At 36.0% G+C, this 26087-nt stretch overlaps 1 protein-coding gene across 3 annotated transcripts in view; it reads right to left on the reverse strand.

Annotated features, from left to right (window-relative positions):
* Positions 1-4415: 4415 nt before the first annotated feature.
* The window catches only part of LOC150103292 (carboxypeptidase B-like), a 34472-nt gene continuing 12800 nt past the window's right edge, over positions 4416-26087 (reverse strand). For all 3 annotated transcript variants that reach the window (XM_090397743.1, XM_090397745.1, XM_090397744.1), the window contains exons 5-11: positions 22286-22373; positions 21100-21201; positions 20628-20837; positions 14777-14870; positions 13633-13835; positions 10234-10318; positions 4416-4698 (exon numbers count right to left, since the gene is read on the reverse strand). In XM_090397743.1, the coding sequence (XP_090253869.1) occupies positions 4496-4698; positions 10234-10318; positions 13633-13835; positions 14777-14870; positions 20628-20837; positions 21100-21201; positions 22286-22373 (985 nt within the window). In that variant the 3' untranslated portion in view covers positions 4416-4495. The remainder of the gene's footprint in view (positions 4699-10233; positions 10319-13632; positions 13836-14776; positions 14871-20627; positions 20838-21099; positions 21202-22285; positions 22374-26087) is intronic.

Raw genomic sequence — 26087 nt, forward strand, 5'->3', positions numbered from 1 at the left:
AAATTTCCTTGAAACTGGATAAAAACTAAAATATGTTAAAGTGACTTGTCAAGAGATCTAACCTTTCAGCCAAAGAATTAATAATAGTGTCCACAATTGGAAAAAAAAAAAAAATGTAACTTTAAGTTATAATGCGGATCAACTGACGCTTGTCCGAACATTCATAAAAGAACAATCGTTTCTTACGTTTGCGTAATATACTGCTTTTGAACTCGGGAGAAATTTCTAAATCTAATGCTAACTCTTTTGCCGATTCAAGTATAACATTAAAAGTTTCATCCGATATCTAAATTCTTTAGTACTGTGCGACCGCAGAAGCGAGACCCCTCGACACTTCTGCGCATGGCAGAAGAAGGCGAATCCATTCCGATAATAGGGTAATCAATGCGTTTCGTGGAATGAATGTTTATTATTTTAATTCGGAAAATTAACTTTTGTTTTATGAAAATTCTAGTTTTTAAAGTGGTAACTATTTTGCTTGTACAACAGTTGGAAACTTTTACGTATAAAGCACGTGATTTCACGTGTTGGTAACGAATTCGTACATTGCCTTATTCCTATCTCCTCTTCAACATGAATTGACTCTTCTTGGCATATTGCCAGCCGTGGATGTCGCATCTGTGGTCAGACAGTAAATTCGATTACATTATTTAACGCGTTTATAAAATCACTTAAATTTGTGCTTGGACTTTACTCACTACAGTACTTTGATCCTACACAAAATTTCATACCAGATTATAAGTGAACACAAAAACCTAATGTTTTTGCTTCATATTTTGTATTATTATCAATTTGAATATTATCATAAATTTCCACAAAATAATCTACTCCAATATATATATATAATCGGACGAAGAGCGACGACCTATCTAGTTTCTGATAAAGTTTTAAGTGCAATTTTGGTGTGTGCATGTTTAAAATATTTGTTATTAGTTATCATTTGAATAATGGACCGAACGATTTGATTTGAAATTGAATAAAAGTTATCTAAATAATGAGCCGGTTTTTGTTTTTTTTTTTTTTGTTCTGGATTTTGGCCAAATAATTTGCAGTAACAATATCAAATTTTGAAAATCATTCTACCAATTAAAAAAATCCCTAGTCTTTCTCATGAATAATATTTAATGTTCCACGAAAAGCTAGACACTCTCCTGCAAGATATTTTATTATTTCGACTATTCTATCGAGGACAGCAAGCCAATGTCGTTTCTCAACTTCATACGCTTGTTCAAGTTTATAGTCCATTGTGGTGTGATCTTTTAATTATTTTTTTTTTAAATTCTATCCACTTTATGAAATATTTTAAATGCGACGCACTTCCTTTGAGTAGTAAGAGTTTTAGATACATTTTTTCAATTAGAATAACCATCGGTAGTTAATTTCTAGTTTCTTTCATTTGAAATATTTTGCAACAAAAACAAACAAACAAACAAATCAAAAAAAAAAAAAAAACGATGTTTACGGAAGTGGAATATATGATCTATGTTCTTGGCAAAATTTCATTGTTTGCTACTTTTCGGTTATAATAAACATTACTATTTTTTTTTCTCGTCTCCATTATGTCCAAATTTATTCTGAAATAAAAAAAAAATCTATTGAACAAAAAATTTGGTAAGACAAAAAATTCCGGAGGAAAAAATATACAGGTTAGGGTTAGTTATTCGGATTTAAAATTTTAGGTTATAGTAAATTATATAAAGTTTACTTTATATAAGAACTATATAAAATTAAACGCCCAAACAGCAATTAAGTAATAGGCGGTTACGCCGTGTACCGATTCTTGCAAACCTATACTGAAGTACGGAAAACGCTGTATGCATCGTGTGTGAATGTAAAGCGGGAGAATGCGCGCCTCACTTCCTAAATGGCGAATGCGCACTACAAATTAAAAAAAAAAAAAAAAAATCAGTAGTGTAATCCACATTTAGTGCATATCCACATTTAATAAACACTAATATTAAAATATGTTTTTATTTTATTTTTTCTACTCATTTCAGCGCCCCTTGAAGAAGGCTCCCCGATGCGAGGCATCGCCTTCTTACCGTGTTAAGCCGGCACTGATTAATGTTTATCTTTTATGCCAATCATATTGTTAATTCACTGCAGGGAGATATTCAGTTGTTTGTGGATAATGTCAAGCTAGCCAAGATATCGGATATAGTATTGATGTATGCAGGGGCGCACTCAGGATTTAACCTTGGGGGGGGGGGGAGGCGAGTTGAATGGATAAAAATATTTTTAATGCAAATCAATAAAATTCATTAGATGATTATAAAAATTTATTTAAAGAATAAAAAGCAGTTTTCTTTTCTTTTTACGAAGATTTTGAATTACTTCAGTCGTGGTTGCATTAATCTCTCTATGTATACAGTATATAGCGAAACTAGTCCGTTCAATCGTCATTGTGTCATGGTAGATCTTAAATAGGTTTTTAAAAGGTAGAAAATGACCTTTCACTGACGCATGTTGTTACCGGAAACGTTGCAGGTATTTTTAATAAGTTGTAGATGTTAGGATATATCATTTTGTCACACTTCGAAACTGCACCAATGGCATTTTTCCATACAGCTATTGCAAATGGTTTATCAAATATTTTATACCACAACTTGAGCTCGGACAAATGAAGTGGCACTCGGTCCGCCCGAGCACTACTTAAAATTCACCGCTAATTCATTAGTAGTATAGAAATAGAAGACACGACACAAGATAAATAAAAAAAATGAATTTTAATTAGGAAAAGATTTTTGAAATTTTTTCTAGTGTTTTTTTCCTTTTTCATTGGGGGGGGATTGCCCAGGCCTCTTGGCCCCCCACCTCTGGGTGCGCCACCGAATGTAGGGTCCCCCTCAAGATGATTTTAATAAGCTGGAAATGTGGGGGATATAATTTAATGTCCGTAAATATAAACTTTTGAAGCTTCAAGTCTAGAAATGGCACGCTGCCTACTCCATTTATGGAACTATACTGAAGGAAATGAAGGAGGCAACGGAATCTTAGATTAATTGTAGATATAAATTTGATATTCCAGGAACATATTGCGAAGATGGTAAAGACAACTCAGAGGATTCCGACAGTGTTAATAAGATGTCGCTGAACAAAGATAAACTGGTAGGAATTTCTTATATAAGACTCTAACCAGACCTTGACCATAAATGGGCTGTTTGTGCTCAGATCTGGTCGCAGAGGAGAGGACGAAGAAACTTTGCAGAGGGCGCAGAGGCAGTTGAGAAAATAAAAATATTTCGAAATTGTGGAATGTTAGGATAGATTGAAGGAATATAATGTTCAGAGTTTGAGGAAGTCATAACTTATTTTAACGATATTACAACACCAATTGTAATTGGCGTTGTAACATCGTTAAATTATTAAAATAACTAAATTATTAAAAGATGATTATTAAGTAGCTTATATTTCGCTGGTTTTCAAATCACCATCTTCGGAGCACACTGCATGTTACAGTTAACACGCGACAATAAGTAAGTGAAAAAATCCAAATTGTAATGGACAAAAAAAAGAAGTATTACAGATATGTAGGAATTATCTTAAGATAACAGTATATATATATATATATATATATATATATATATATATATATATATATATATATATATATATATATATATATATATATATACACAAGACTGACGAAACAGTCTCGCATAAGATTTCTTCATGGCACATGAGGAAAAAAAAAACACTTGGACTGGTTGCTAGGTGTTAACAGCAACCAGTACAACACTTCAACACTTCAACGTTCCACAAAAGAACGTTGAAGTGTTGGCGGACACGCAGCCAAAGCATGTGAGGGTTACTACCGAAGTTCGAAGTTGTCCAGGATGTCCAGACAGCTATCAGACGTCATGCTTTTGGACACGTCCACTGATGGGCCAAGTACCACCCAACTGAAGCACCCACATACCATTACCGAGCTTCCTCAAAATGTGATGCAGTTCTGCCCAAAAAAAAACAGTTCCCAGAGTAATCTCCAAATCCAAACACGACCATCGCAGCGAAACATTTGGAAGCATGATTCATCACTCCACAGAACCTTTTTGTAATCATCTAAGGTCTAGGACGGTGTGAAAGACATCAGTTCAAACATCGTTTGGCGTTGAGGAGGGGGCGATGTGAGGCTTGTTCGCAGCAGCTCTGCAGTGGTAAGCAAAAGGGATGCAACTCTCTGGGGACAGTTATAGTGCTAACAGATGTCCCTGCAGCATTTTCTAGGTCGACTGTGAGGTCCGCCACTGATGACGTGCGGAATGTTCGAACATTCCAAGACAGAGTAACTGCCTTCAAACATGATGCTAAAATTTTTAATAATTTTAATAATACCAATAAATTTATTTATTACTTTGTTTAAAACGGCACAGCTTATATTCTTAAGTCCTAATTAACATTATCTAGATACCATGTATCCCTTAGTCTCTCACAGACATGTTTATTGTCACATAATTTCAGTTATTACAACACTACTGTTTTTTCTTGAGATCCTTCATTTTTTATTTTTCTTCAGTCCTTTAGCAATATGTTCAACCAGAGCCATTATTCCAGCAAATGTTTCTTCGCCCGTAGGAATAATTTGACTCTTTGGTAGCAAGAAACCGAATTGACCTTTGTCTCTCAATTCGACTGCATAAGCGTGTGGCATTTTTAATCTTTTGTACACCCAATCAATTGTCGTTCCTTTCGCAAGATCTGAAATGAAACAAGCAAAAATAATAATAATAATAATAAAAATAAAGCAGGTATATGCATTTTATAAAATAAAAGTGGCAAACACCAAGATTATTATTTTGGATAAGTACATGCAAAATATGGAAATAAAACTGACGGTTTGCCAGACATGTAAATAATTAACCACATATGAATTTTATATACCAAAATATGTTTAAAACCTCATTATCATCTTCAACAACGATGGGTCTAATGCCCGTAGGTGTTTGATGCCATCTTGATATGATTGTTCCATTGCATTCTATTTTGTGCAAGATGACTCAGTTTGTATTTTCCGCACCATTAGACGATGTCATCGCCTCATTCTCTGTTTGGTCTTCCTATTTTGTTGTTTCCTTCAATTATTCCAAAGAGCAACGTTTTTAATTTTCTCTCATCATTCATTCTACATATATGGCCTAATAGACGTAGTTTCCTTTTTTAATTATTTTCTGGATCAGGTTTTCTTTTGATTGTATTCGTCTGTAGATTTTCTCATTGTTCAATCTCTGTATCCAGCTTATTCTCACGATCTTTCTATAGCACTTCCTCTCAAATGCCAATATCCTCCTTTCAGATTGTCTCAGGAGTACACAGGCTTCGCATCCATAGAGGATGCTGCTGAAGATACAGATTTCTACAATGCGCAGTTTAGTTTTCATCTTTATAGCTCGGTTCTTCCATATTTTGTCCATGGCTTTTAAAATAGTTGTTGCTCTGGCTATTCTAATTTTTATCTCTTTTTTGGGGTCCAAGTCGTGTGATATCCAAGATATGTGAAGTGTTCCACATTTTCCAGTTGAAATCTGTCTATCGCAACTTTGTTCAGTAACTCCTATTGTCAGAATATCATTGTTTTATTTTTTTCAAAGTTGATATTTAGTCCATATCTTTTTCCTTCTGTGTATAGTGTTTGTAATGTCTGTTCCAGCCTTGCTGCGTCTTCTTCAATCAGGACGATATCATCTGCAAAGCAGAGGTAGTTTATTCTCATGCCATTTATTGAAATGCCTCCACCTTCTTCTATAATCTTATCTGGTGTTCTTCCCAGATGTGTGATGAAGATGATTGGTGATATTGGGTCCCCTTGTCTTATGCCTTGACTAGTCGCAAACCAGTCTCCAGTCCTAACTGCTATTCTGATTTTTGCTTGAGTAGTTTAAAAACTACTCATTCGTTTTATTGTTTGTATTACAAAAATTAGCCTCAGCAGCTCAATTAGCATAGAGGAGGCTTTGGTTAGAAATACTTGGATTTTGAATCTCGTCCAAAACGCAAGGAACCTTCATCAGATCTTTTCAATAAAATGGTTAGTTGACGGTTTCTCGTGAGGGTGGAGGTTTTCTTCCAGAAACAAGGATTTTTTTTGTTCGTCAAAACAGGCAAACCGGTAACTTGAACACATAAATCTGCATGTATAAATACTTGTATCTACATCGATATCTATGTGTATCTATATACATAGAGTGGTATCCCAAACTTAAGGACGAACACTATTTCTTGGACGTTTTGTAATCTCCCAGACATCATCTAGATCAGTGGTGAGCAACCTTTGTTCTTCAGTAGACCACAATTGAAAACCTAATATTCCATACGGACAGCGCCGAACACAATATTAAATACTTTAAATAAAAAATTTTTAATCTATGGGGTGGAATTTGTTATTTTCGACGTAGATTTAAAACGAAAAGTTTTTTTTTTTTTAATTTGATTTTCTATTTATTAGTAATAATTGCAATATATACACAGGTATACGTACAAATATATATATTTTTAATCAAAAGAAATTAAATAGCTGAAATTTAATTAATGAGATATTTGGCTCTGTTTCTCATCAACAAGCTTTTCAATATTGGGAGGTATGTTTGAAATTGCGACTCTAATACAATTTTTTAGTCTTTCGTCCTCAAGGTGATTTCGACGATCATTTTTTACAATTTTCATTTTAGAAAAGTTTTTCACACGGATAAGTATTACCAAATAAACTAATTATTTGCCTAGAATAGGTAGACAGCAATGAAAATTTATCAGTTGGAAAGTAACCCTTATAAAAGTCAATAAGACTAACATTTTGAAACTTATTTCTTAGTTCAGTGTTGCTTTTCAAATCAATTATTTCCTGAAATTCTTCGTAAACCCCTTCAAAATCTATATTAAAGAGTGATGAGAAAATATCGAAATCAGTTTAATTTTCGCGTAAATTTTTGAACCGCGAATTAAATTCTTCTTGTTGTCTCTGTATTTCCTATGCATATTGGTTTCGTTTCTGGTGGATTTTCTTTTCACAAAATTGGAAAATGAGCCATATTATTCTCAAAAGCTTTTATTTTATCGAAAAATTTCATTAATAAGTTTGTTCTATACTTGAAGATTTACTTTAATTCGTGCAAATGTTGAATAATGTTAACGCCAAATGCAAAGTCGCACATCCAGTTCTTGTCATTAAATTCTTGTCTTTCATCTCCAAGAATAACTGAATTTCGCTCTTCAAATCTTACACACTCATAAGCATTGTGCCGTGACTGAACCATCGAACCTCGGTGTTAAAAAGGATATCGTCATATTCGCTTTCCATATCTCAAAAATTCCTTAAATTCGCGATGATTCAGTTGTCGAGATCATTTTAATGATCGGTGGAATAACACTGGACATTTTCAAAAATTTTGCACTCAAATTTTCTTGATGCAGAATGCAGCGAGAAAATAATTATTTCGCGTCCTGTTAATATTTTTATGTATCCGGATAATAATCCCGACAGACCACCATTCATACTAGACATGGCTCGAACCCCATCTGTTGTTATACCGACAATCCTTTCTATTGGGATATTTAACTGATTAAGAACAATTTTCAGTTCCCTGTATATATCTTTGCCGGTAGTAGTTCCTTTCAATGGAACTAAAGATGCAAATTCTTCGGTTATCTTAAAACTAGAATCTGTTCATCTCAAAAAAGACAGCAAGTTATGTCGTATCACTAATATCACAACTTTCATCCAAAGCCAGAGAAATCCATTCTAACTTGGAAATATGTCCCTGCAAAATTTTCTCAATACTTTACGAAAGAGCGTCAATCCTTCTTGCGATTGTAAATCGCGACGAGCTGATTTTCGAAATTATATCTTTTTTATCAAGGAAAGCAACATCTACTACCGCTAGTAAGCATTCTTTTACTATTTCTCCATCAGAGAATGATTTCATTCTTCTTGCCAAAATTTGACTAACAATGTAGCTTGCACGAACTGCAGTATCTGAGGTTAATGAAGCAGCTCTAAATACATTTTGCAGTCGTTTAAGATATTTTTGCATTTGATTCACTTTGTCTTTGCGCAACTGTCCTTGCAAATTGTCAAATTTTGATGAATGTTCAGTTCTATGCCTCTTGATGTTATATTCCTTGAGAACAGATATGTTTTCATAACATATCAAGCAAACTGCATTGTCTTTTATGCCAGTGGTTCCCAAACTTTTTCGATTCTCGGCGACCTTGCTGAATTCAGGCTTTCCCAAGGCGCCCTATATGAAATTCTAACAAGTACACTTTGCGAAATAGCAAATATTTTTTTTTTAAATTAAAGGATTATGTAAAAATAAATAAAACACGTATTTAAGATCACACAAAAAAAACAAATTCAACTAATTATCATTAGTGAATTGAAATGGAAATAAAATTATGAAAATTTTGTAATCGCGGTGCTCCTGTGAGGAAGCCGCGGCTCACCAGCGCACACTTGTGGAACAACTGTTTTATGCAATTAAAAAATAGTCGTATGTCCATCTTTCGGTAAACTGATGATTTTCGTCTTCAACTTTGCTTTTTCTAGATTTTGAACTCATTGATTAAACACAGGGTTCTGTTTGAAGAAAAAAAAAAAAAAAAATGTAATGACCCAGTTGTTTAAAAGAAAAAAAATATATTACCGTTATGTTTTGAAAGAACTTGTATCAATTAAGTTTATTCAAGAAAAATGCAACTACTTTCGTAAAGTATGACTGCTCGTGCGCGACTGAGAATGCAAAGGCGAATGGCACAATCGTGGGAACTATCGTCGCGAGCAAATATTTTTCCAGTGACCTCTTAATGCGTTCTTCATATTGATAACACATTGTACCTTTTGCTAAAATTTTTATACTTCAGCTAAATGAAGTGTAACGTTTCGGCTGGCCGCATGCGGTCCTCGGCTCATCACTGATCTAGATGATTTCACGTGGGGAAGAATTATTGGAAAGCTTGAAGAGGTCCACAGAATTACTGATATCACCAGAGAGTTTTTGAATCTCACATAGCGTTGTATCCAGGTTCTAGGCAGCGTTTGAAACCAATGGAATGTGTTCCAGACGTTCGCTAAGAAGTCGCCCTCACTCTATCACGGAGCATGAAGACAGATTTTTATGGTTATAACAGCAAAACGAAGCAACGCACTACAGCAGATCAGCTTGCAAGGCGGATCCATTCAAGCACAGGTACGCCGATATCTGTACAAAAACTGTGGCAAGACGTCTGCAACTAGTAGCCCATACGCCCGAAGGATTATAATCTGCGTCCCTTTATCCATAGCTCATCGTAGAGCACGTTTTCGGGTGCGTTGTATCCATAAAAATTGGACAAGAAATATTGATGCAGCTTACCAACGCGAGAATGTTCTTGAAAGGGATAGATACGGCGATGCTGCAGCCATAGTGTAGGCATTATACTTAATGGAAGCACCGAGCTACAAGTGCAGGAAAAAGGGACTATGACTGGTGAACGAAATCGTAACGAAGTTCTTCAACGTCATATTCGATTGTTCCGTCATGCTGCAGGCGAAGAATTCGTTTTTATGTGTGATAATGCGCACCACACGATCAGTGGAGACCTAGAATGTTAATCTGGAGATTTAGGATATTAATCGAATCGAGTGGACAGCACGCTCCCCAGATGTCAACCCCATAGACGTTTGGGATGCAATAGGAAAAGGCATTGCTGCTCGAATTTTATGTGCACATTTGGCGATAGGTATGAAAACTTTTTCATATACGGATAAAAATGTAGTTCGTCCTTAGCTTTTGGACATCAGTGTAAATTCTTGCTTTTAAGGAATGCAGCAAATTAAGTTTGTTAAGCTTGTGCCAACTTAAGGATAATGAGAAGAGTAACATGCATATTAGTATAATACATATCCTGATGATCGAGTCTGTGCGGTTTGGAAAGGCAGCCAATTATACTTATCTTAATGTTAATGTCTATAAACTAGTACTTAGCTACTTCCCATGCGATAATATTTTATCGAAACATTATCGCCATTTCAAAAATTCCAGAAATTTTATTGTTAAGAGCACCATTCAAGTTATTCGGTATTAAACTTTTGGATACAAATCACACGTTTCATATTCTTAAGTAGTGCACAGAGTAAGTAAATAAATAAATAAGTGTGTAACAACAGTGCGAATGTCAGGAAAAAAACAATTAAAATATTACAGTTCATTTAGCTAAAAGAAAAAACATTAATTATTGCGAATGAGAAAGCACTGGACTTACACAGGATTAAAGCAGAGCTACCATATCTGTACTCCATTCCGTGTGTTGAATTTACTGCCTCAAGCGCAATCTTCAAGGCGTTCATCTAAAAATATAATTGAAAGTTTGCCCATTACAATTAAATTAAATCTCAGATCTTTCATTGTAGATGTAATTCAAGGAAGGATCCATGGATGAGCTTCATCAAGTTTTCGGCTACTTTTCGGTTCACTGGATGAAGACACATTGAGGGTATGTTGAAAGAATCAGTTATATAAATAAAAAAATAAACCTTCTAATGCCTTTTTATTCTCTAAGGAAGTTAGGCAAAACTTTTATTACTGACTTTTCGAATGGGGGAGGGAGTATTCAGTCTCCACTCTTAGCTGTAACCGAAAGTTGATCCTATGGTTATTAATGATTTTACAGGTATCATGATCTTGTAATACGGCAGAAAACTACTGTCATCTCGTGATCTTAAATGATATCCCAAATAGTCAAGTTTTGTGGTCGATTTTTCTGAGATGTGTACCTAAAAACCCGAATTTTCAGAAAACAGAAAGGAGAGAGAGAGAAATTGGTTGGGATATTTTCTGCAGACATTGCAGCAGATGCGAATTAAAAGAAAACATTGAGTTGTCGTTTGATCTTCGGAAACTAATTCGCATGAATTCATGAATCTTCGATATCTCTAAAGTATCATTTTATGTAGTCCAAATACCCAAACGTTAATGTCCATAACTCAAGGTGGTGACCATTTTCTGATTCCAGTGATCAATCGGGAAGAAACCCCGAGATGTTTACTGTTAGCAATGATCTAACGCTAACTGTCCACCGGCCCACCAGATTATCAATTCACCATAATCTTAACACCTTCGATCTTTTTTTTTTTAATCAGTTCTCCTTCCACATGCATTGTCAATCTCAAATTTCTACCATTCCTTCCAATAGCTTGATTAATTTTACTAATCTCCTTATCAAACACCTGCCCCCACGGAAAGACCAAAAATCATTCTTGTTAGAAAGAAGAACCAGCAACGCCTCGTCTGGACTCAACCTTTCTTCCTCCATGCTTTCGTCATCCTTCTACAAACAAAGATGGTGCTATTGCAGAATAAACTAGAGATAAAGCTGAGCTGCTAGTGTTGTTCTTGTTTTTTCTTCAACTTTTACATAGTCTAATCAGAGAAAGTCTCCTTCCAATTTATAAAGAATAATTCTCTACACGTTCCTTGAAGCATGAAACAAATTACCTGCAACAAATCCAGATTTAACATTGAAAGAGTTAAGAGTGGAAAAAACGCCTCTTCCTTTTGAATGGCAATTCCATTTGTCCTAGTCAAGACAAGTTAAGCCATCGGTTTTAACTTCTGCTCTTCTGTGCTCGTTATCTTTGGTAATGTTACAATGGTGCTATTGTACCATCACCTAATTATGAAGTTGAGATTCTGGCATTGTTCTGCTTTAAGTCCCGAATAACTTGACCAAGGAACGTCACAATTTTACTGTTTGCTGACAATTTATGCTCTAGAGAGGTCTTTTCGTTTTAATGAGATAACATAATCACTTGGTCTCGAGTATTCATAGGGTGAATGCAATATTTTCTTCTTATTGAGAGGTTGCCACTTGTACGTTTGAAGGCTTTAACTTCTTTCTGAGTTGTGGTCCAAAAATGAGGACTGTCCTACAATTCCTCCCTTTGTGTTCTCCCTTAAAAAGCAAATGGTAACCACAGACATTAATTGTTTGCTAAAGAATATCCTGAATCACAGAAAATGATTACCTCTTCATATTTTATTGTATTTTTTTTTTTGGACAACACTCTTAACGATCTCTTTCTTTTGTAAGTTCCAGTTCCAGTTCAGATATTTGTGCTAAATATGAAACTATCTTTTAATAACTATATTTCCAAGTTTAACTTTGCATAATTATATCCTGGTCATCTAAAAGAATGAAATTCCTCTAATGATGCGTGTTTTAAAAAATATGCCGGTGCGCAGAATCGAAGACATGATTCTAAAGTAATATTAAAAGTCCGCCATTTTGTATTGAAGTTTTGTGTATATAACCGACTATCGAGGTCTTCTGCGACAAAGCAAAATCTTATAAACTTACAATAGACTGAAACAGTTAAATAAATTAAAAAAAAATACAGTGCAATTAGTCATGGATTCATTCATAAGTTATTAAGGAAAATAATTCCTGGAAAATAAACGCAAACAAATCATTTAAAAACTAAAGAAAATATTTATAATGCCAATATTTCGCCCAAACTCAAACTAACATTACTTGATCATTTAAAAGACAATTTTATTTTTAAATAAGGTGAAATAACCCAATAGAACAAGGACAGCCAATATATAAATCTAGAGGCTAGAGCTGCACTCCATCTTGGCAATCATCTGTTATTGTTGATTGAGTGAAAGATAAAGAGATGTTTCAAAATTTGTAGAATTAAACAATCAGTTCGTTCACTCGCTAGGATTCAACACTGTATAAGCAGCTACCAGAGCAGTGTCGATGATTTGAAGTGAAATTTTTTTAGCAACTTAGCTTTCTTCGCCTGAAGTGATCTTTATCGAAGTCATGTTATGCTAATCTGCTGTTTGGTTGTCAGTTCCGTATGTATTTCTTGTTTATTTATTTGCCCAAAGTAGTTCGTCCTAGTTGTATTTTTGTTATGTTAGTTTACGACAGAAGCAACAAGAATTATGAGGTCAGTGTATTACATTTCTTAACCGTATGTCCTTTTGACCAGTTTGCTGCTTTGCGAGAGAGGAAAACTAAGAGAAATTATACCGCTTCGTATGAGACCGACTAAATTACCTTCAGTTGAAAAAAAAAAAAAAAAGGTTATAAAAAGTTCTTACATAATACAATGTTCCAATCTTATATGAAAGGCACAACAGACAGCTGCCACATCCCAAAACGGAAGAGGATAGTCTATAAACTACTAAACAAACTTTCTGTCCTCCTGATACATATCAAAGACACAAGGAATGTTCTCTGATTTTCCAGCTCTCTGTAGAATTTCCTGCCAATGTGATATTCATTATTTTGGAAAAATACTTAGTCAGAAAAAATAACACAAAAACACATATAATACACTGCTACACGGATTAGCACGATCATCTCATTGGATGGAAAGAAATCGAGCTTACTGCACACATCCCACATTAAATAAGAGATTGCTCATGGAAGCAGCTGAAGGAATAAAAAAACCAATAATCGCAAGCGAACTCATTCTGCACAAATTTTGGCGCATCGCCAAAATAATGCTAACTCGAACATGTCTTCTCCAATAAACTTCACGAATGTAACACCTACCTAGGTTTGAATATAGCAATGAATTCATCAATATATACACAGATGCATGTTTATAACTTTGCACTGATGCCAGTTATGTAAGGCAATACTAACCATTATATCATAATCAGCAGGCTTTTGATGAGTATAAACATATGGAGACATCCAACATTGATCGAATGCGTGTAAGGTTATGAAGCATTTCAGTCTGTTTTTTATAGTGAGTAGATCATCTCTAATAGCTCTACTTTCAGGCTCAGAAAAGGGTTTGCTTCCACTATACGCTTCATCACATGGATGGACATAAGGAAAGCCATCTGCAAGAACAAAAGATATTCTTAAAGATAGGTAAGAATCATTCCAGTTGTCGGATCTTACAGATCCAAAAATTCATCTTTCACATTTCTAGTAATACTTCTAAGTGTATGTATTGTGCGCGCGCGTGTCTGTTAATTAAGAATGATAATATTGTAACCATACTCAGTGTTTTACTTTTTTGAAAATGAGTACTTAGTTAACTTCGTGCCCATGCCAAAAAGATGCATGTTGATGCAGATACAAATCCCTACTTTAATTCTAGATACATTTTGCGATGTTTAGATTATATCTTTAATATGGTTTGCGATCAAGCCTTCTCAGTCAGTAAGTACTAAATAACCTTCGTTTGGAAAAGTTCTTATAAAGATTCCATTGTTCTAGTGAAGATTTGAACTGAGATCTTTAAATCCAAAGGGCTTTATAATTCCATAACAAGAATAGATGACTTATCGATAGAGTAAGCTGTTGGATCCACAACTGGTGTAGCATCCGTGACTAGTGACGTCATGGGAATACATCTTCATTAATGTATGTATAGCAGAGTGTATTCGGGTTGAAATAAACAGACTGCTTCATCTTACATTAATATACTATTTTTTTTCATGTTTTCCTGCACAACGCAAAATACTGGTAGTCATATGACCCGTTTTCTTTGTAAATGATTTTGGAGCGACCTTGTTTATAGCTTACCATAACGTGATCCAATATTTGAAAAATGACATATCTGGTTAACTGATCTGAGAGAATCACAAAACGGTACGAGATCCCTTTTTACTTCTGATTATCTCACGACTTACTAATCCAAAACTAGACGTTATAACCTTCTGTGAATATTTTGATAATTTTGATTAATAACCTTTAGGCTCATTTTAATTTAAAAAAATCACTGTTACAAACATCTCATTATATGAACATTACTAAAAAAATAGAATTCCATTACCTTCGTAACCTATAGCAAAATTTCTGTTAAGATCAACTCCTTCACATGTAGAATTTGGATTTGGTGGTGCCCTATTCTTTCTCCAAAAGCGATTCTATTTAGAAATGAATAGAACAATTAACACTCACAATATTTATAAAAATATTATTACTTTATAACGATGAATTTTAATAATACAGCAAAAAGGTGAAATAAAGTCATAGTAAATAATGTTCTACAGAGATAAAAAAATACAGGAAGGATCTACACAACTTTAGGTGTCCTTAATATAAAAAAATAATAACAAGGAGTTTAGATCAAAACGGATCCAATTGCTGACCATTACAGCGATACCATGATTGTAAATTACCAGTTTAAACGTTTATTTTAGAATCAGAAGTTGCCAAATGTTTTAATATAATCTTAAAATTTACGTTTACATCGGAAATAAAATCAATTACTTTTAGAAATTAATATTAATAATGCTTTTAATTTAAAATATCTATTTTTTTTCTTGGAGAAGCAAAAAATAATGCTTGCATTGCCCTTCTTCCATCATTTTTAGTCATTTCGTAGTTTGCAGTGTTCAAGATCTCCAATTAACCCTTTTATTAACCTTTTGTGCATGATCCAGATACCATAGTCTCAATCGAAGGATTAGAAATCTAAACTGCCAAAGATCTTATCGACGAACGACTAACGCTGAAACACACACTGAGATCCAGATACGGAAATCTGTCAGGACAACTGCAGTGGAGATCCATCATGAGGAAAATAAATATCTTCGTATCAATAAACGCATGTCGCCTACAAACCAATCGGTGAATGCGTTTGGTCTTATGAACTATCTTTCGACCCACACCAGTGCACATCATACATTTACAAAAAATTAGCTAAGCATCGCTTCATTAGGTAATGAAAAAATATCCCATTTGGTAACATTCATTCGAATTGCTCCATTTAGTAATATTCATGTGCTGCATTTACCTATCTCCAAACTCTGAAAACTACTTTGACCTTGTCACCTTCTTCTCCATGAAACTCGTTAACCCGCAATTCAGGTATATCCAAATAGTAAGATAATTTTCATAATTGATATTATCATCCACAATTTCAAATGGCTTTCCAATACCATTGACCAAGCCGGACGAGATATGGACGCCTTTGCAATAAACCCTGACCTAATGAAAACTGTACATCTGCCTACTCGAATTCCTGATAATACTCTTGATCTCTTTTTGACAATTCTCCTTTAAGATACACCTTAGAGGTTACTCTTCCTCTCGGTAATGGAAAACAAACGTTTTCCAAGTCTCCTCTCTCTCTCTCTCTCTCATGGACACCCTTCTTCCACAATTCCCAACCTCGTGTCCTTTTAGACACTACAAGAATACCACGTGAGACAACGTTCACAATTTCTACTCTTCTTTTCCATGGTCGTATTTCCAGATACTTGCTACAAACGTATCATAGAAATAATCTTGACTGGCATGAAGATTTTCATTCCACATTCTATCAAAATTCTTGTTTCCTTTCCAAGCTGTTCATCAGAAGGTATAGGAAAGTATAGGAAAGTAATAATAGCTTACTGCAGGTAGCCTTGTATCAATAAACCGCATTTTCATTACTCATCCTAGGCGGAAGCAAGCAATAAAAGCAAAAAACGATGATGTTAAAATCTCAATCTTTCATAATTGCCAACAGCAGACACCTTCTCTTCTATCCGAATTGAAGGCGTTCCTTTTGGTCCCTTGTTAAGAGCCATCAAGAGTGACTTTTGCTCACCTGCGTTTTTACCTCCCCTCTCACCTTGAGGGCATCACCGTTAAAACACTCAAATATAAAGCTGATCTACTTGGCACCAAACTATTTCTCCAACTTTTGTATAGATGTCCAAGGCAAATTTGTATCCTACCATATCAGAACTTATCACATAATTCGTCCAATAGTTTTCTGGAAAAAGACATCAGAAGAAGACAAAATAACTTCTGGTCCTGATGGCATCTCTCGAATTGTACTCAAACATGTTGATAACTCTAGAGCTATCAATCTGTCTTTTATTTTCTGCAAAATCTTCTCTGCCGTCCTTGCGGTTAGCCTGATGGCTATGCGCTTCGCAACCATATGCCTGGGGAAAGAGTGTCCTAGGTTCGATTCCCGTCGACGACGTGAGGAGCTTAAGTATCTTCCTCAGGCATAGTCAAGTTAGCCGGCCTTGGGCGTGGACAGCAGGGTTTTTTCCCCAGTTTATCTGGGGTTTTTCATCCCGCAAGCAGGCAAACCGGCTCCGTGAACACACACGGACACAGTCAGGATTACTTAAGACAATCCCTTCAGCCAATTTTATTATAAATTAATAATAAAAAATTACAGTCATCCCTCGACTTACGTCAGGGTTCCATCCGGCAGGACGTAAGTCGATACATTAAATCAACAGAGTTATAGGGGTTAGGGGCTTAACCGTAATAAGTATACACTCATTTAAAATTTTAAACCTTATTATAAAACTGTACTGTGCGTTACTACCACTATAAAACAGTAGAATAATCACCCAAATCTTCCTCCATAATCAAAATTCGTTCATGGAAGCAAACATAATGTATTTTCGTTTCTATTATTAAGTAGTGTTCAACATTAGGGTCCATGTCTTCAGCCATTTTGAGAACATCGCTAACTGCAAAGAACTTTTCTGCAAGATCTTCACTGTAAATTGTTTAACTAGTACTTCCTGTTTCTCTTTTCACTCTTCCTTTTCTCGTTTTTCCTCTTCTGCAACAGTTGTTCCTCCAGTTCGAACAATTCTTCGTTGGTTGACTCTCCAGGGGCACTTTCTATGAGTTGAATTATGTCGTCATCATTCACTTCGAGATTCAGATTGTTTGCTAGGCTCACTATTACAAACTTCCAAAATCATGCACAAACCTTTTTAATATCTTTTACATATGCCACTCATACACTGAGAGGCCACTTCGTCCAAAGCCACAGCAATATTTTCAATAGCATGAAAAATATTGTTTGTTTTCCAGAATTGCATGTTTTCCAGAATTGCATGAGTCTTGTCACTTCCTTCAGTAGCAGAAATGGCTCGTGAAAAAGTTCTCCCTAGACAATAAGCCTTAAGCACTGCAAGAACTCCCTGATCCATCGGTTGGATCAACAGAGTAGTGTTTGGAGGGAGAAACATGACCTTGAACTTGGTGAAGATCACCGATAAAAGACGGATGAACTGGAGCATTATCTAGAATTAATAAAATTTTAAATTCTACAGTTTCTTTCACACAATAGCTTTTTATTTCACTTGCATAGCAGTTGATTAAGGCATCCTCAAACAATGTTTGAGTCATCCATGACTTCTTATTGCTCCGATAATGAACTGGGAGTATGCTTCCTAATGTTTTTGAAGATTCGTGGATTCTCAATGTGCCATATCACATATGGTTTCAGTTTATATCCAACCGCATTAACCGTAACAAAATCTTAATACGGGCATTAAGATATGAAACTAGGTATAGATTTTAGCTTTTTGTGTATGAATGTCCGCTCGAGCATTTTTTTCCAAAACAAGGACGTCTCATCCATATTAAATATTTGCTGTGGCAAATAATTTTCCTCCGTAATAATTTTATCCAATTTTCCACAGACTCCTTGGCAGCCTTCTCAGCACTTTCAGATTCCCATACATTTTCACATTATGCAGCGCAAAACGCTGCTTGAATCTCATGAACCAATTGGAAGAAGTCTTGAATTCGTAGTCATATTCGGGTTCCGCTTTCTCCTTCAACATGAAGAAGAGACTTAGTGCCTTAGCGGTTATGGTCGCAGTTCTAAGGGGATACGCGCTTTTGGTTCAGGTCCTCTATCCGTGATGCAAGTAGCTTTTCCATATCACCGCTAGGACCTTGTCGTTGCTTCGTCACTATCGTCGATTTAATGGAAGCAGATCCTTTCACGGCTTCTACGATTTTATCCTTATTTTTCAAAATGGTCGGCAGAATGAGACCATCCGAAGTCATGTGCGATCATATTGACGGGCTTACCAGCTTCATGTTGCTTTATAACTTGTATCTTCGTTTCAAGACCCCCACCCCCACCCATATTTTTCTGTGATTCTTCACTAGGTTTTTTGATTGGGCGTGTAGGGGCCATGTTACACAAAACATCGCGAAATATTGACACAAATAACCCATTTCTCAAACAAAAAACCAACAGAGGAACTGTTGAAGACACGTGCCGATTGCCGAGGGAGGTTGCCGCTGAAAACGCTGTTGCCACTGTGCATGCTTTATCTTACGCTCGCTTGCGTCTTGTTCGAGGGTATAGACGAAAATGTTATTTATTCCCTTATGGGATCACGGACGTATCTTCGAGAGGACGTAACTCGAACGGACGTAAGTCGAGGGATGACTGTATTTCAATGATGCTTATAAGCTTATTATAAAAATAGAGAAAATATTGCATACGATCCACCACAACTCTTTACGCAATTAGGTCCTATAACAAGATATAGAGGAAGAACATCTCATATCGACACCGCTCAACATCCTACCATGATTTACAGTTTATGTGTTTTACATTGTGCAAGATTCTTGACCAATATGGGATGTTCGTGGTTTCTCATACACCATGAAATTAACATAAAAAGAACAGTAACAAAGGATAACTTACTATCCAAAAAGGAGCACCAAAAAAACATAAATAGGATATTTCAATCCTGCTCTCTTCATAAAAGTTTCTGACGTTTCATATATTTCTGCATTTCCTTATTTATTTATATCTTATTATTAATTCAATTTGTTACTGTAATATTTTAATTATTTGAACAAAAAAGGTATGTGGTCTCAATATTGGAAGCTATAAACAAGTATTTGTTTTATCGAGAAAATATTACTATTTTATTGTTCTTAGTATTGTTTAAGAATAAACTAGTATAAATAAATTAAAATTTTAAAAAATGTTAAAACAAAATATAAAATGCAAAAACAAAACAAAACAATATTGCTTACTGTTTAGCATTGAAACTATAAATTATTATCGCTACGGAATTTATTATTATTATTATTAGTAGTAGTAGTAGTACAGACAACTCCAAGGAGTCCTTAGACTCATCGAAGGAGGCCCTAACATCATGTCGAGAACAACTATTCAACATTCACACAGTATCTATTATACTTCGCCTTGAACTCATTTACAGATTTACAGTTATGGCACTCACAACAGACTCTGTCAGCTTATTCACTCATTCACCACTCTCCAAGTAAAAATCCTAGCTCTAACACCCTTGCTAACCACACTCTTGCCCAGCTTCCATGGATGGCCCCTAGTTCTCCCACCACCACCAGTCCTATTCTCAAAAATATCTTCTAAATTAATCTTATAGAAACCCTTCAGTAATTTGAATGTCTCAATCATATCTCCCCTTTTCCGCCTATCAACCAATTTCTGCAACCCACAAATCTTAAACCTGTTCTCATAAGATCTTCATTCCATAGACCTGCTATCATCTTGGTTACTCGTCTCTGGATCCTCTCCACCTCCTCCCCATCAAGAAGAAACCCTGGCGTCAAACTTTGGGCACAGTAGTCTAGGTGGGGTCTTATCAAGTCGATACAGAGGAACAATAACCTGTTTGTCTCTACTCGTCGAAGTATTTTTCATCAACCAAGTGATTTGATGAGCTGATTTAGCCACTTTTGTGATGTGCCCCCTAAACTTCAACTCCCTATCCACCAACACTCCCAAATCCCTAATTTGTAACAAAGATAGTATTGTTGCTTAAATTTTTCCGAGTACATAGAATTTTTTGTAAAGATAATAAAATTATCCTATCAGTGATGCTAATTATTCAATTAATTCGGCATCAGTAGAATCTTACCGTATTCCAAGAATAAACGTATCCATCAGGATTAAGTGAAGGAAATATCCTCCACTCAAAAGTATCTATAAGGTTCCGGATTCTATCGCCGATGAAGTATTTAGTTATTAATTCATGCATAATAAACACGCTTGTTGAGACTGAAATCCATTCTCGTGCGTGCATCCCTGCTTGAATCCAAACAACTGGTTTATTCTCTTCGGCACCAATCTGCATAAAAAAAGTAGAAGCAATGACATTAAGGAAGCGTGTTACTGGAAATATATCCTACTGGTTTACACAATATTTAACATTGTGTAAACCAACAAACTTCTGATCAATATCAGAAGTTTGTTGGTTAATATTTTATTGACCAACCAACTTGATAAAATTTATTCAGCATAAATATAGATATTTTTGATTAATATGTAGATTGACAATGTTTAAAAATTTGCCTTTCGTACTGTAATATACAATACTGTCATTACTTTACCTTCAAACCTATAATTGATCTGTTATAATGTGAGTATCCAATTTGGTGAGAAGATGCAAGATTGGGATATCTTTTCTCCATAAGTTTCATGAATGCAATTAGCTGAAAAACATTTTTAAATAGTGAAAATTTAATTTTTAGTACTACACTAAATAAATACAATAACCAAATACCTTTTTAAATTTAACTGACATTTTAATTAATTATTAGTATAATTAAAATAAAATTTCTTTAAAAAGTATTTATTTGGAAGTAATTTTTTCCTTAATTTTGAAGAAATAAAGTAATTTTTATTTGCAAGCGGACATTCGTATTTATTCACGCAATCTCTCTAATTAATATCGTTCTCTCTCTCTCTCTCTCTCTGTGTGTGTGTGTGTGTGTGTGTATGTGTGTGTGTGTGTTTGTTTGTGTGTGTTCTGACAATCGCCCTGTAATCATTGCCTTTATTGTCCTTGAAATCCTGTAATATCATTACAAATAATTCGCTTAGTTTTAAAAGGACATTTTCTTCGACAGGATACACTGCTTGAAAAGAAATTAAGGGTCACCGTAGAGTAAGGAACATGCAGCCACGGTGCCCACTTTAATAAAATGTAGGACCTCCTTTAGCTGCGATGATTGCAGCAATTCTATTGGCATACTTTCCACAAGTGTATGATAGCCATCGATTGAAAAATGTGGACCATTCTTCCTGTCCTGTAGGCATGTAATGAGTTCCCATGTGCATCCATCTCAGTAACACTGGCGATTGACTGAGGATGGCCGAATTTTTCAACAGTTTGCCGAACATACAGACATCCTGCAACATGGCATCCTATCACAACGCCTCTTTCAAACTCTGTAAGTTCCTTTCTTGCAGCCATTTCACTCAAACACGTGTCTCATTACATGGCCCGATGCACCTTGCCGATAGGGGTGTCCGTTGAATTCTTTCCAAACAATATATATACTTATATTATTATATAAGTATATAATAATGTTATTTACTTATATTAGTATATTTAATATCTATACATATTTATATTTGCTTAACATTCTATACTGAATATATATATATATTTAAGACAGCAATGGATCAGTAGTACGTAATTTTTAAAAGTTAAATTGCTTTCGATGACTAATGTAAATGAAATGATTCTTATATTTCATTCCTTTATTTTTGTAAAATATTCTAGAAAATTACCTCGTCGTATTGGTGGTACTCATTAAGAAAGAATTTCTCATCATCCACATGCGATGCGAATTTTTCTAAAAATTTTTCATCAGGTTCGCTGAAAATGCAAGCTAAGTATAAATTTACTCGTTTCTTCCTTACAGCTCGTTAAAATATAAAAACAAATAATATTTCCATTTATACTCCTATTTTTTCGTATTATTATTATTAGTAGTAGTAGTATTAACCAGACAAAGTTGAGAAGAGCTTTTCTTTTAGGACACACACACACACACACACACACACACACACACACACACACACACACACACACACACACACACACACACACACACACAGTGCGAATGAATGAATTATAAGAAAATGAAAAGGTGAATAAATTATACTTTATGGCAATTCTACAGTAAGAAAGAGTATAGTAAGAAACTAAATTATAATTTGTAGCTGAAATGCCGTTATATATAAAAAAAATTAACTGTATTAATAAGTGAAATATGCCAAATAATAAGTGAAAAAAGGTGTAACGTAATCATATTAATTTATCTCTTTATGGTTGCTCAATTTATCGCTGCAGGTGTTAAAGTGTCCGACAAAAGTTGTAGTTCACAAATGGTTTACTGCTGATGAGCTACACATTTCTATAGTGTTTGCTAATGTGTTTTTATTATTCGAAAATTTTTCGCGTGTTAATCATTAATTTTTATTGTTATAAGGAAAAAAAGGTATACAGTAAGTGGATTTTAATGAAAACCTACTTACTGTATATACTTATTTTCCCATTTTGAATATTTCATCATTCCGAAAACCTCTATATTCCATATTGTATCTCGGATTCCTATGGCGATAGTTTCGCCATCTGATGTTTATTTTTTATATCAAATTTTCATAACCTTAGGAATCATTTGACATTTGAGAGGAAAGTCTCTCTTAGCAGATTCTCAGTTTCAAAAAGGAATGAATTTCTATAATAAAATAAGTCTGTATGATTACAAAGGTTGATCGGATAGCCATTCTCTGTATTCTAGATTCGTAGAATTCGTAACAATACTACAATTTGCCACAAATTTTATTCTAATTCCAGATGCGAACAACAACAGCAACAAAAAATATAACATATATTTGCATATATATTTCACTTCATTTTAGATAAAAGTTTGCCTATTTTCACATGAAATATTTCAATTCAAATTGAATAAAAATACATTTTTATTCAATATGCCACAGGGGCTCACTTTAGTGAGTACGGGCGTGGCAAACCCGAGGTACCTGATGCTGGACCATGCCTTACTTCATGTAATATATATCTGTGATATTATCTGTAGACTGGTCCCTCCTCTTCCTCCCTTGCTTCTTTCTTTCTTCTCTTCTTGCTCCTACCCCCGAATGCTATTAGAGTATTCGAGGGGAATCTTTCCTATTTTGCTGTGTCATTTCGTCTTAAGCTAACAGGACATTATCAAACACTGTAACATTATCAGGCCATCAAAAAATGTTCATACCGCATTGTTCGTTGCGCGGGTTACCAAGGGACGCGTTCGGGTTTTAAGCAGAGGGACCCATCCGAAAAACATGTTACAGTCTCCCTTAGACACCACTCCTCAGCACTCTGCTAGTGGAAACTCCATCAATGGGCCCGCTACCCGTTTGAAGAGGTGTTTAGGGGCAGCGCAAAGAAATGGTTCTTCAAAAGGACGGAAATGGCAACGACAACGGCACCAGACTATGGCTTTAGGCAACTGGAACATCTTCTCTCTGACAGGGAAGGAGTTGGAACTGGTCGAGTACGCCAAGCGCTACCAGCTAGACTTAGTCGGGCTTTCTTCGACCAAGAGGAGAGGCTCTGGAACTGTCGACCTGGATAAGGGGTGGAAGCTCTACTACTCTGGTGTGAGCAGGACAGTGTCTGCTCAGGCGGGTGTGGGGATACTCACAAGTTTCCAGCTGTCAGACTGTGTTGCTGAGTGGATCCCACTGGGGGATGGGTATGTGTGTTAAGGCTTCAGATGAAAAACCATGATTTGGCTGTGGTGCAAGCCTATGCATCTAATCTGGAGTCAGAATACTCTGCCTTCCTAGAGGAAGTGGATGCTGCATTTGACAGGGTGGCAGACATGGAATCAGTCTTGCTAATGGATGACTTCAATGCACATGTTGGAATAGATGACCACAGATGGAGGGGTGTGGTTGAGAGGAACGGCGCCCCTGACCTTAACCCGGATGGGTTGAAATTATTGGACTTCTAATGTACTAACAGCTTGTCCATAATGAATACCTTCTTCCAGCACCGAGAAGTCCATAAGTATACCTAGTATAGGAATACGCTAGAACAAAGGTCTCTGATTGACTTCTTTATAGTCTCAGCAGACCTATTTTCCTCAGTATTGGACGTTCGTGTGAGAAGAGGGGCAGAACTCTCAACTGACCACCATCACCTTGTTGTGGCACTCTACGGCTTCAGAAACTAGATGCTGCCATCAACGTTGGTAGGCCTAAGAAGCTATACCGCGTGAAACGGGAGGCATTGGAAAATGAGGCTGTGAGGAAGAATTTTGCAGATGACATTTCCTCCAGGTTCAAAGAGATTCCCAAGCATACTGCAGATGTTGAGTAGGAGTGGAAGCTGTTCAAAACAGCTGTCACTGCTTCTGCACTCTCATGCTGTGGCAGAAAGCGGCTCGGGGTGGCAACGGGCAGTGAGAAAAGGACACCTTGATAGAACCAAGAAGTCCAAAAAACTGTTCGGGCAAAAAAAGGAGTCCTACCTAACATGGCTTAGGGTCAGTTCACCTGAGATGCATTTGAAGTATGCTGAGGCACGAAAAGCTGCTGCTGAGGCAGAAAAGACAGCAAAGCAGAAGGCTTGGGAATCCTTTGGAGAAAGATTAGACTCATCTTATGCAAATGCAAACAAAGTATTCTGGCAGACCATCCGCCGCTTTCGAGGGAGGAAATCGTGCGCAGCATGAGCAAATAAGGCCTCTGATGGTGCACTTTTAACAACCGAGAAGGATATCCTCAACAGATGGAGGGAATACTTCGAGAGCCTTCTTAACCCGAGTGCCCCAGCAGTTGTGGATATCCAAGAGGTGCAGATCGGGGCAATGACTAGTCTCACAGCAGAAGAGGTCCATTTAGCAATAAAATCGCTAAAATCGGGCAAGGCTGCTGGCGATGATGAAATTCGGCCCAAAATCCTAAAAGCCTTAAATCGAAACGGTGTTCTCTGGCTGACTGTGTCAGGCTGCTTGGATATTTGGGAGAGCACCAAAGCAGTGGCAGACAGGCATAATAATAATACCAGTCTTCAAGAAGGGAGACCAGAATGATTGCAGTAATTATCGTGGCATCTCTCTACTCAGCCTGCCTGTGAAAGTGTATGGTGCTTGGAAAGACGGTGCAGGAGCATAGTTGAATCAAAGTTCCAGGAAGAACAATGTGGCTTTCGTCCTGGTAGAAGCACAACTGACCAAATCTTCACTTTAAGGCAAGTCTTTCAGAAATCTTAGGAATATGCCAAGAATGTCTACACATGTTTTGTGGACTTGGAGAAGCCGGATCCTTGGGATAAACTTTGGCAAGTAGTACAGGAGTATGGAGTGGATGGCCAACTATTAGCTGCCATCAAGTCCCTGTACGAATGCCCAGAGTTTTGTGTCAGGGTAAACAGCACAAAGTTGGAACCTTTCACAGTCTCCGTTGGCCTCCGCAAAAGGTGTGTTCTGTCACCCCTCCTTTTCATAATATTTATGGACTGGATTGATAGGCACAGCCGAGGCAGTGAGCGTGTCAGAATTAGAAGATGTAGCATTGG

This window comes from Typopeltis vanoorti, chromosome 9, assembly GCF_054136105.1.
Source record: "Typopeltis vanoorti isolate ZY-2024b chromosome 9, IOZ_Tvanoo_1.0, whole genome shotgun sequence".
Classification (NCBI taxonomy): Eukaryota; Metazoa; Arthropoda; class Arachnida; order Uropygi; family Thelyphonidae; genus Typopeltis; species Typopeltis vanoorti.